Below are 12,271 nucleotides of genomic sequence, written 5' to 3'. Positions count from 1 at the left end.
GAAAAAAGAATCACCCTGCCTTTTGACAATTTCAGACCATTTCTGCGTGTGAAAATGTATGCTTTTGGGGGAGAAGTTTGCTCTACAGCTCCCCCACCGCCCCAGCTGGTTCACATGTGGGCAGGCAATCCTGGTAGCTTTGAAGTGGTTCTGTCAGGGAATGCAGTCAGGGATCAAGGCTAGGTCAGGGGGTCTGCAGATGACATCTTCTGGCCAAAGCCCTGCTTATCCCAGGGTTCAGAAAGCCAAGGATGGCATCACTCCCTGCCTGGAAATGCCACACCCCCTGAGACCCATGTGCAGTGTCCCATTGACCCCAGGGGCAGCCCCCAAATAGCAGCTTGCCCAGAGAGCTTGTCACTGCTCTGGCAGTCCCCAGAGGGCCCCCCACAAAGTGCACTGACAAAAAGGGACCTTGATGGTCCTCCACGGGGACAGGTCTATCTTTTTTTTTTTTTTTTTGCGGTACGCGGGCCTCTCACTGTTGTGGCCTCTCCCGTTGCGGAGCACAGGCTCCGGATGCACAGGCTCAGCGGCCATGGCTCACGGGCCCAGTCGCTCCGCGGTATGTGGGATCCTCCCGGACCGGGGCACGAACCCGTGTCCCCTGCATTGGCAGGCGGACTCCCAACCACTGCGCCACCAGGGAAGCCCTAGGTCTTTCTTCTTTGGGGATGAATGTGCCGGTACCAAGACGGGAGGACCCTACTGATGGAGACCTGGCCCTGGGAGCCTGAGGCGAGACGCTGCTGACATCCTGCAAGTGAGCTGCTGGGTGTGCTGCTCCTTCGGCTCGTGCCCTGCGCTTGCCTGGGCGGGGTCTGCAGGCGCGGGGCTCAGGCTGTCCTCAGGAGAGAGAAGGAGCCCCAGAAAGCACGGGGAAGGGCCCCTGTGTTTCCACACCAACGCACAGAGTATGGACACGGCTGCTCTGGAAACCATGTGCTTTATTTGGAACCTCATTCCAAGGGAACCTCCCCCCTGGGTCATAGAAAAGCTGCAAACCCTGTGGTTTGGTACAAGGCAATGGCTAAGGGATGCGGGAAATCCCTTACAGCCGGGGCCTTTGTCCTCTGGGCCTCAGACTTCCCTGGTCATCCTGACTCTTGGTAGAGCTGGGTATGGGCAGCTGGGACTCCTGGGGTGTCCAGCTCACCCCCCAGCATCTTCCTTATTTGAGGAGTATGGAAGTGGGTATGGGACAGCGGCCAGGGTCCCCATCCAAGGCCTGGGCCTCTGTGCCCCCCTGAAGGGCCTGCACCACCCAGCTGGCAGGGCTCCTCAGAACCTTGTTGCTCTGGATACATCTCAGCTCCCAGGTGAGAACCCACGGAGCGTGGGATGCCCCTGCGGACAGGTGAGTGGGTGGGGCCGGGCCGCCCACGGCCGGTTGGCCCCGCCCCTCAGTACAGGTCTGCGAAGGGCTTGGAGTAGTTGAACATCAGGTAGTCCATATAGTAGAAGTCGTAGGTGCGCTGCCGCTGCGGGGTCGAGAGCTGGGCGAAGTACTGGTGGGCGATCTGTGCGGTGGTCCGTGCCTCTTGCGAGTGCCGGTCCTTGAACCGCGGGAAGGTCAGGTTCCGCGGCGCGCGGATGAGGCTCAGGAAGAAGTCGGCATCGTCCTCCATGCTCTCAAACTTGCCCACAAAGTCATAGTCGATGAGGCAGGGGCTGCACAGCCGGCTGACGTGGTCCCAGTGGATGTCCATACCCACGGGCCGGTGCACGTCCAGTAGGTACTGGATGAACTCGGGGAACCGCACGCCGGAGCCCGTCCGCAGGGCCTCCCGAGAGGCGTTGGCCCGGTATCGGGCCAGGATGGCCTTGCCGAAGACGGGGTGATAGTAGCTATTGGGGTGCTCAAACTTGTCGCGGAAGGCAGAGACCAGCCTCTCGAAGGGCTCGCGGACGAAGAGCATCTTGGTGTAGGTGCTGAGGCGGTGAAGGATGCCCTGGCGGTCGAAGGTGTCCAGCCGCTTGAGGGCGCTGCCGTAGTGGACGGTGTTGTGCTGGATGTCGGTGGTGGACGAGGCCAGCCCGGCCAGCACCATGAGCACCCGCTTCCAGTTGGAGCAGCCTGCCTTGGGCACCTCACAGTATAGCACGCGGTGGCGGTCCTCCACGAAGATGCGGGACACATGGCGGGGTGTGACCGCCCTGCGGCTGCTGCTCGCCCGGTACTTGGCGCACGCCTCCCGCATCACCCGCTTGCGCTCCTGCTGGCTCTGGTGCAGGCTGACCCAACGGCCGTCCAGGGCCCGGGGTGCAGGCCGGACGAACGTACCAGCCGAGCTGTTGGCCGGGATGGCCGCCGCAGCTGGCATTTTCTTGATAAGCAGTCGCCGGCGGCGCTGCCGGGGTCGCAGACGGGCCCCCACGTTTAGGTGGGCTCGAGGCTGCTGGGACACCTGTAGGTTCAGGCCCCTCGGGGCCCCGCTGGACAAGTCTCGGGTGATCCTCTCTGTGGGTGCCTTAAAGTCACCATCCTGGGAACTGCCTGATGGGAGGTCCTGGGGCAAGAAGAGAACTGGTTAGCAGGGTGGACAGGTCAGCTGGGCACTGAGGGCCACACTAGTCAGGCCCTCGCCATGGCCGGGGTCCCTGACCCCTCTGTAGACTGCGTTTTTTCCAAGGTGATGGAGAGGGGGACAGGCTGGCCCTGCAGGACGATCCCTTTGGTCTGAGCCCCCATAACAGCCCCCACAATCCCCTCTCCCCTCAAGAGGCCGTGGTGTGAGGTGCAAATGTCATTTAGGCCACAAGATGGCGCAGGTCTCCCAGGAATAGCCTCCTGGTGACGAGGGGCAGGGGGAGCTGGTGGCCTGGGGGAGCCAGGCTCAGAGGTAATGCTTCTTTCTATCAGCACAGGCCAAAGCCCCCATCCAACGGGAAAGGGAAATTCATGGGGCCAAGGTCCCAGGCTTTGTTCCCAAGGCTCCTGGGAAAGACAGGACACATTTTTCTTTCCAAGAACGGATTTACTGTGAGCTCTGAGTTTTCTTCCCTGCCCTCCCCAACTTTCCCCAGGTTGCCCATGCTGAGATTCATCAGACTCTCAGAACTCACGCTGTGGGGCTCCTGTGGCCTGATGTTGAACTTTATTCCTGAAAAGCAAACAGAGAGGATAGTGTTAGGAGTGGAAGTATCACGTGGTCCACAGGGACCACCTGCTTACAGGCTCTTGACTGTGGGTGCCTGGGCTGGAAAAGGCAGTTTGGGGTGGGGTGGGAGGAGAGGCATGGCATGGTGCAAGTACCCCTCCACTCTCCTACCCATGCAGAGAGTGGGAGTGCAGCAGAGACTTGGTCCCACTGGCTCCCAGCTGATGCTCACTGCTGGATGTCCCACCTCCTGATGTGACCATCACGAGGGTCCAGAAGGCGCCCTGCCCAAGGGTGCCCACATACCTGCCCAGTGGAGCAGCCAGGAACCTCACAGCCTGCCCCCACCTCACACTTTCATTAAGTCATGGGGAAGGGCCCTTCGGGAAGATCTGTCCGTCTTCTCTTTATACCCTGTCCTAGCTCTAGCCTTTCTGTGCCTGAAGATGACACACTCGTACTCATACCTTGGCACACAGGCCTGGGAGTGGAACACACTCTTTCCCCTCCGACTTGGGCCTCCCCACTGGCTCCAGAAAGTTCCTTCACCTCGGCATCTGCTTTGCGATTTTGGCCATCTCAGCTGGTCTTGGGGTTCCGGGCTGAGCTGGCTTCATCCTGCTCACCCTGGTTTCCTCCAAAGGGCTGAAGAGAGGCCCGCACAGTGACTGATTGCCTGGTGAGCCTTTATTGGCGACTAGGGGGAGAATGGAGAGAGATCAGTGCATCACTGGCCACACTCCAGACTGTTCGCTCTGCTCACCAAGGAGGTGCTTTGCCTGCGCTTATTTGCCTGCGCTTATCACTCAGGATAAGCTCTGGGGAGTCAAATCTTTGACCCGAGGAGAGGGTTTTGCTTTGGCCCGTTTGGTCCCAGTTTGGTCCTTTTCAGGGGAGTTCCTAGGAGAACGAGAGGATTTCCTTTGGGGGACCCTATTTAGGAGTCTTGGCTTCCTCCCCCATCTGAGCCTGGCCTCTGAGGCATCGGGGTTCTTCCTGCCCCTGTGCCAGGTGAGTGGACATTTCTGCTCTGAGGCTTTGCCAAAAGCCACAGTCACAGTCAGAACTGGCCATCCTTTAAACAAGCGGAGAGCTCCAACTTCCAGCTGGCACAATGGGGCGCCGTGCTGACCACTCCTGACTGAGTTCTGGCTGCTGCTGGGGGTGGGGATTGTTCTGAAGGCACTTCCCCTGCTGTCTCTGTGTACACGGCAGAGGTCCAGTGGCTGGAGCCCAGCTGGCGAGGGGACATCCAGGTCCTCTGTCCCTGACCCAGGGACTCCGCTGATTGCTTGTGAGGTCCATTTTTACAGGTTCAGCCACTGCTATGACCCTGGCCTTATACTGGTCAGTCTGAGGATGTGCCCACAATTCTCCTTCATTCTTCTGCAAGTGAGAGTGGGGGAACGTGAGGTCACCCCTGGGCTGGAAAACCTAAATTCCCTGAGCCTGCTTGGAGCTTTTCTGAGTCCCAAGAGAGGTGGAGGTGAAGGCACAACTTACGTTGCATCTTTCTTCTCTGCAATACTATTCTTTGACCTCTTTGCCCAGAGGATGACCCTTCCCTGGGCAAAGGGCAGAGTGTCCACACCTTCCTGGGCATCCCCCAGCTTATGTGCATTATGTGTGTGTGCATGTGGCTGAGCCCTGAAACAGGCCTTCCAGACTCTTCCATGGAGAGGGGGAAGCTCCATGTAGAACTGGCTGCACCCCCCAGGGGGTGGGGTGTCAGCAGCAGGTGCCTGACCTTGAGGCAGGAACCTCTTGGAATTAAGCCCCTCGAAGGGCCCCCCTCTCAGCCCAGAGCCCCCTTCCCTCTGCCGCGCCCCCCCTCCCTGCACCCTTCCACACCTCTTCAGGTGGCAGTTCCCAGCATGAGCTTCCTGAGCTCATTTCCCTCTGATACGTGCAAGTTCTCTCTTGCAGCCAATGATCACAGATCCCTTCACCAGAAGGAACCCTCTGCACACGCCCTTTTCCTTCATGCTGCCGGGTTTCCTTAATTATTTTCTGATGGCAGCTGGCTCTGCTAAATCACCTTTCCTCCTCAGAGCCTCAGACACAGGAATTTACTCTGCTTGTCAATCCTGTCAACTTGTCAAGGTGCGATGGTGCTTATTTATATTCCTTTTCTGGAGCAAATGAGTCGTGTCAGATTTGGCCGAGAACGGGGTGGAGGAGCCACTTACAAAAGGCATCTTGCCGGGCTTCCCTGGTGGCACAGTGGTTGAGCGTCCGCCTGCCGATGCAGGGGACACGGGTTCGTGCCCCGGTCCGGGAAGATCCCACATGCCGCGGAGCGGCTGGGCCCGTGAGCCGTGGCCGCTGAGCCTGCGCGTCCGGAGCCTGTGCTCCGCAATGGGAGAGGCCACAACAGAGAGAGGCCCGCATACCACACACACACACACACACACAAAAAGACATCTTGACAGCAGGTGAAGTCAGATGAGGATGTGCTTACAAAGTCACAGCCCCTACGGCTGCGACCTCCCATCAGCTCTATCCCCACAGCCTGGAGGGTGGTGGGCTGTGAGGTCTGACCCATTTTCATCTGTGCAGACTGGACAGGAGGGCTCTGAGCCTGAAGGGTTTCCAAGGCAGGCCAGGCCAGAGCTCTGAGCACAGCCTGGAGAGAAAGTCCTTGCTGGACAGAGCCCAGGGCTGGGTGAGTCTCCTGAGCTCTTGGCCACTTTTGCCCAACAAAGCCAACCTGGTTGCAACTGTCCCCTTTGAAAAAAACAATTATCTTGTGGAAAACCCAACAAAAGATCTTATGTGGAGCCTGAGTTGGCCACAAGTTGCATGTTCGTGACCCTTAAACTTATGGCAGCTTGTTTGCAGACTGTGAGCCTATCCCACAGGGCCACTTTGGAATAAAGACACTTAAGGAAGGAAATGTAACAGAAATGGCCGGAAATGGCCCCGCTGGCCAGGGTCCCGGTGTCCCTACTTTTTTCTTGGAGGAAGCTGCTCTTTCACACACTGTTCAGATAAAGGCTGAAGCAAGGACCACCCCCAGCTCTGAGCATGTGACGGCCCGGAGGAGCCTTGGGCGTCTTGAGCCTGGGGCCTGCGCATTCCCTAGAGAGCTGCACTTCAGGACCCTGGACAGCTCCAGGGAGCAGCCGGGGAAGGGCCCTCCCTCTGCTGCACCATCAGGAAGGTATTGTCCCCAGGAGCCCCCGGAACCCATGCCACGGGGGACTTGGCCTCAACATAACACCACCTGCCCAGCCCCCAAATAAGTCTAAGAGGTAGATAAAAGCCATGCCCCCAGCCTTCTCTTCCATCCAGTATCACCATGCTGCGTCCCACCTCTCCTGTCTCCCTCACGCCTACCCTGGGACAGGAACCCCCAATGCCAGTCATGCACGGCCTCTGCTTTCAGAGTCTGAGTCACCTGTCCTCTCCCTTCAGCATAAAATTAATAACATGTAAGGGAGCCCTATCCCCCTGCACGGAAAGAAATAAACGACCACTTTCTCTCTCTGGACAGAGGAGATTCGCAGAGTGGTTGAAACACATGCAGTATGATAACAGTGAGCGTCGGGGAGAGGAAACAAGGTGTGAGCTGTTGGGGCTGCCAAGCGCCCTCCACACTGTGAGCCCTTCATTGGCTGAAGGTTTTCTTCTGAGCGTTTGGCTGAAGAAGCTTCCTGGCTGCCTGCCAAGGGGATGCAGAGACTGATGAGGGTGAGAGGCCAGCCCTATAATTAGGCCATGCAGCCTGGGTCTGCAGCAGAGCTGGGGAGGGGGGGTCACTGGCATGTGGGCTGTTGGGGAGGACGGTCCCTAGCCCACCACTCCTCTCTGAATCACAGGAGGGAGACCTGCTGTGTTCAGTTCAGAAGTCCCAATCCTGGATGCCCAGGACCCACTGGGGGTGGGGACTAGGGACCAGCCTTTTGGTCTGTCTGTGTAGACAGGTGACACTGACGTGGGTCAAAATAGGACTCAAGTGCCTAGAAAGGGCTGCCTCCTGAGCCCTTGACCTCTTAGCCCCAGGTTGGTCATTTGAGGAGAGTGACTACTGTTCTGGCTGCTCAAATTCCAGCCCTAGGCCCTGGTGGGCAGTGGGGAGAGGGTCCTGCCACTCTAAACACTGCAGCCTTGGGGAAGGCACGGCTGTCCTGAAGGAGTCAGACCCACAAAGAGGGACAGAGATGGGAGAGAACTGGAGGGGCCAGGAGGGGCCACAGGCTATGAGTGCAGGTGCAAAGTCCCTGCCCTGTCCGAAGTTTCAGACTCATGGCCCTTGGATTCCCCAGAGTTTCCTGCATTGAGCTGGGTTTCCTTGGCTCCTTTTCCACAGCCTGGCTCTTCTGGCGGCTGGGTCTGCATGATGGACATCCCCACACCCACCTGTGCCCATCAGGCCAGGAAACTCCAGGGGTTCCAGGCTGGGCGGAGCCAGGAGAGACACCAAAGGCAAGTCCCCCACTGCACCCTGGTTGCCCCACTTGCGAGATCCTGCATCCAAGCATCAGTCCCACCCCAGATTCCCTGGCAGTTGCATCTGGTGGGATGAACACCGTTGCCCTGCTCTGCTGTTTCCATATCCCAGTTAGAAATAAGTTGATCCTGTACCTACCATGTGTACTGAGAGAAAGGCCTTCATGCCCTGGGGCAGCCCTGCCTGGCTGGCCAGTGTGTAGGACCTCACGCGAGCGGTGATGAGCTACAAGGTGTGAGACTGGAATGCTGGCAGGAGAAACGGCAGCAAGGGTGCATGTGCTGGCTGCTCGGGTCAGGGGAGAGACCCTGAGGGAGTTGTGAGGCCCCACTCTGCAGGGAGTCTGAAAGGTTTCTGAATGAGGGTCCCCCAGAGAAACCACCAATAGGATATATATATATGTGGAGGAGGGTTTAATCGAAGCAATTGGCTCTTGCAGTTGTAGAGGATGGGTGAAATATGCAAGGCAGGCCACGGCCTAGAGACCCAGGGAAGAACTGGTGGTGCAGCTTGGGTCTGAGGGCCGCCTGGAAGCAGAATTCTTTCCTTCTTTTCTCCTAAGGCCTTCACCTGATTGGATGAGGCCCACCCACAGTATGGAGGGTAATCTCTTTACTCAAAGTCTATTGATGCAAAGGTAATCGTATCTAGGGACTTCCCTGGCGGTCCAGTAGTTAAAGACTTCACCTTCCGATGCAGGGGGTGGTGCGGGTTCGATCCCTGGTCGGAGAGCTAAGATCCCACATGCCTCGGGGCCAAGAAACCAAAAACATAAAACAGAAGCAATATTGTAACAAAAATTCAATAAAGCCTTTTAAAAAGGGTCCACATCAAAAAATAAAAAATTAAAGGTAATCACATCTAAAAAATACCTTCACAGTAACATCTAGACTGGTGTTTGACCAAACATCTGGGCACCACAGCCTAGTCAAGCTGACATATACACTTAACCCTCACAGAGGGTGTAGTAGTTTCCTAGGGCTGCTGTAACAGAGTACCACAATACGGGCTGGTGTCAAAATAACAAAAATGTATTCTCTCACGGTTCTGGAGGCCGGATGTCTGAAATGAAGGCGTCAGCAGGGTCCTGCTCCCTCTGGAGCCTCAAGGGGAGGATCCTTCCTTGCCTCGTTTAGCTTCTGGCTGCCTCAGATGTCCCTTGGCTGTGGCAATTCAGATCCAACCTCTGCCTCTGTCTTCACGTGGCTGTCTTATGTACCTGTCCCTTCTTGTCTGGTCGTTTTGAATTCGGGCCCACCCTAATGACCTCATCTTGATGACATCTGCAAAGAGCCTATAATATGGTCACATTCACAGGTGCTAGAGGCTGAGACTTCCACCTATTTGGGGGGGTGGCGCATAATTCAATTCATAACAGGGGGGAAGCGACTTCAGAGGGCTTTCAGAGCACTGGGCAGGGATTACCTGGAGGAGGTGAGAAAACACTTCCCTTGCTGGGTTGGGTGGTCCAATCAGTAATGAAGGATTGTGTTAGTTCTCCGTGTTCTTGGGGCAGAAACTGTGTCAGACAGAGTCTGGCACAAGGTCTGGCACATGGCAGGAGCTCAGTAGATGCTTGTGAACAAGCCGAGGCTGCCTGGACTGAGAGCTGGCCCTGGAGGGGGGATGGGTGTTGGGCTTCTCTCTGCAGCCCAGGGTTCCAGCTGGGGTCCACCAACCCCCGGCTGCGCTTCTCCGGCTCGGCCTGGAAGCCTGAGAAGCGTCTGTGTTTCTGGGTGGCAGGTGCCACCCGAGTAGCCGGATGCAGACAGGAGCTGTGCCGGCTGAGGGTTTGTCCACCCGACCCCGGCTGCGTGGGGTCTGTGTGGTCGGAACTAGGACACACCCAGCTGGCGCCCTCCCATTGCCACCTGGGGGGCACCTGGCCAGGGCCTGCTCCTGGGTCCTCGCAGTGGCTGTATCTCCTCTGGCTCTCCTCCCACCAGCTCAGGCTCTGCCCTTTTGAGGGCCAAGCCCTCCTGACCGCCCCCTCGGCCTCTGTCTGCCTCATTGTGAGCTGCTCCCTTCCTCTGGGCGGATTGTTAATTTATGCAGATTTGATGCAAAACTCAGCAATTAGAGGGCGGCCTGGACTCAAGGCACAGAATTCAGATGGAAGAAGCCTCACCAAAGGGCCTTAAATTCTCACTTGTGTTCACTGGAAAATTCAACTCATTAAATTCTCTGCTAGGAACTCAGCTCACAGCCATGCCACCTCTGCTGCCCCCAGGGCCCAGGGCAGGCAAATGGGGCTCCAGGCAGCTGGGGGCCCCAGACGAAGGTGCCGGCTGCTCCTGGAACCAAAAGGTGGCTCTGTAGTCAGTGTGGACCTTGGGGAAAGGTGGGGGTCAGGCCACACATGCTCCTGGGCGGGACAGCAGGTGGCCCTGCAGGGCTCTGTCCTTTTGCCTCAGCCTCTGCGGAGTGGGGAGAAGTTCTTCAAGTTGTTCTGAGACAACCAAACTCACAGTGGGGTCACCTTTGGCCCCAGACCAGAGCAAGGGCTTCCTCTCCCTTCACCTAGAGACTCCACTCTGAGTCATAGCTTTTAACGAGGGGTCAGCATATTTAAAAAGAAGGAAAAAAGAAAACGAGAACACTGCTGTGTGACCTTGACCTCACTAAACTTTAGTCTCCTCACCAGGAAGATGGGATAAAAATACCCATCTCCCAGCTCCACAAACGTGTAAATGAAACGATGCACAGTGGTGGGCATAGAGAGAGTACACAGGATAGAAGCCACCGGCCCCTGCTATTCCCATCAAATGGATACCTTCGCCCCGGCTGAGTTTCCCTGAGCACAGCTGCCGCCCGATCGCAGGACCTCTGGGACGTGTCTGCGGGGGAGGGAAGCGGGAATCTTCCCGTCTTGGGCTGATGGGCACCTGACAGCTCAGACCGCGACTTGTCTTGTTTAGCGATTCCATTCCCTCGCCTCTGAGATTAGGATCCACATTTCAACTGGGTCGTTCCTTGTCTGCTCAGCCTTGGCTGTGAATCCCCTTGGAGCTGTCAGAGTGGAGCACTGGAGCCGCCTGTCAGTCAACCAGCCAGTTAGAGGGTCTGCAAAGCCAACAGCTGTCCTGCCGTTCCACCCCTACCCATCTGCCCATCACTTGGTTGGGTGGGGGGTGTCCCTGAGCGTCCTCCGTGTGCCCGCCTGTCCACAGGGGAGGGGTCCTCAGCTCCCACTTCGAGGCTCTCCTGTGTCAGAGCCTGGGGGTGACTCCACCATGTTCAGGGGGTGTGTGTGGCCCCAGCGCACGTGCCACGCACTGCTCTGCGCCCTCACATGTGCACGTTGCACGGAACAGGACCTGGTACGTCGTGCTGCTACACCGTGTGTGCCAAGGGGATGCATCACACCACATCTCTGTGCCACACACACGCGTGCTTCCTGCTGTGTGCTGCGGCCTGCGCTGGGCGGGGAGGCTATGTTCATGTCCATGCACGGTGTCTGAGAGCACGTGGCACATGCTTTAGAGCAAGCCATGCCTTTCCTTCCCTTTATGTATTCCTTCAACACACATAGGCCTTTCCAGGATAAGCAGGAGCTAGTGAAGGCTGCTGCAGATGAAAAAGAAACAAGCTCGTGACACTCGCCGGCAAAGTCATGGTGCCCCCGGTGGCACCTGCAGCGTGGGAGCTGGTGGCAAAACCCGGTCACGCAGGCCACCACGGTCTGTCCATTCTCTCCACACTGACTGAGCACTGTATGTGCCAGGCAGTGTCTTAGGCACCAGTGACGGCGTCTTGGCCGTGAAGGGGACAGTCGTGGCCCTGCCCTCATGGAGTTTACAGGAGGTGAGGTGCTGAACAGTGGGTCCATGTGTGATGGCAGTCACGGAGGACGTGGCAGGCAGCAAGTGGTGGGGACACCAGCAAGTCCAGGGCGTCAGGTGAGGTCTCCCTTAGGTAGTGACAATTAATTGACACCTGAAGGTAATGAGGGCATTCCTGGCAGAGGTCGATGGCCTTGACCATGACTGCAGGGCTCATGGAATGCAGAGATGCAGAGACTGAAGGGTGTCCAGGAATGGCAGGACCGTGGTGGCTGCAGGGAGGACCAGCAAGAAAGGGGCCGTCTGGTCCCGACAAAGGTAGCAGATCCTTAACTTCTCTCCTGAGGCCCCAAGGGGAGCCTAGAAGGGCTTAAAGCTGTTATCTTGAATTCGAGTGATTCTGAGATGAAGAGCTGCAGACAGAGGAGAAAGGCTGGTCCGCGGATGTTGCCATTGTCCGGGCAGGACATGTCTGAGGCCTGGCCCCAGGTGATGATGGTAGAAAGTGGGGAAACGTGCGAAGAATATTTCAGGAGGAACAGTCAGCAGTAGGAGGTGTGCTGGTAAATGTTTAACATCTGGCTCCATGGGCGGCGGGGTTGGGGAGGAGCCTCACTTGTAGTGTTTGCTGATTTCTGTGGTGTAAATACTCCTACTGTGGCTGATTCCAAGCTGCTGATGTGACTGTGGAGTTGGGCCCTCGTGGACTAGCACCAGTGGGGCCCCTGGATCAGCAGGACCTGGGGGCTGACTGGGACCCTGGCTTCTGGCTTGAGCAGTAGGGGTGTGCTGGTGGCATTTCCTGCGAAGGGGGGCAGATCCTCACTGAGTCTGAGACTGAGACGCCTGTGGGTCTCCCAAGTGCAGATGTCCATAGGGCAGCTGAAGTAGGGACGATAGGGGCATGTGTACGAGCTGGGGCACATTCCATGGCC

At 57.4% G+C, this 12,271-nt stretch overlaps 1 protein-coding gene across 2 annotated transcripts in view; it reads right to left on the bottom strand.

Annotated features, from left to right (window-relative positions):
- Positions 1-1,403: 1,403 nt before the first annotated feature.
- Positions 1,404-12,271, bottom strand: part of CHST8 (carbohydrate sulfotransferase 8) — a gene marked incomplete at both ends in the record, with an annotated part of 67,448 nt that continues 56,580 nt past the window's right edge. Inside the window, 2 exons of one of the 2 annotated variants that reach the window (XM_079723593.1) lie at positions 1,404-2,510; positions 3,067-3,104. In XM_079723593.1, coding sequence (XP_079579719.1) covers positions 1,404-2,510; positions 3,067-3,104 — 1,145 coding nt within the window. The remainder of the gene's footprint in view (positions 2,511-3,066; positions 3,105-12,271) is intronic. The other variant, XM_079723594.1, reaches the window with a different exon arrangement.

The sequence above is a fragment of the Hyperoodon ampullatus genome (genome assembly GCF_949752795.1).
Source record: "Hyperoodon ampullatus genome assembly, chromosome: 18".
In the NCBI taxonomy this organism is placed as follows: domain Eukaryota; kingdom Metazoa; phylum Chordata; class Mammalia; order Artiodactyla; family Ziphiidae; genus Hyperoodon; species Hyperoodon ampullatus.
Note: the sequence above shows the minus strand (reverse complement) of the source record. Positions and strands in the feature narration are given on the sequence as shown.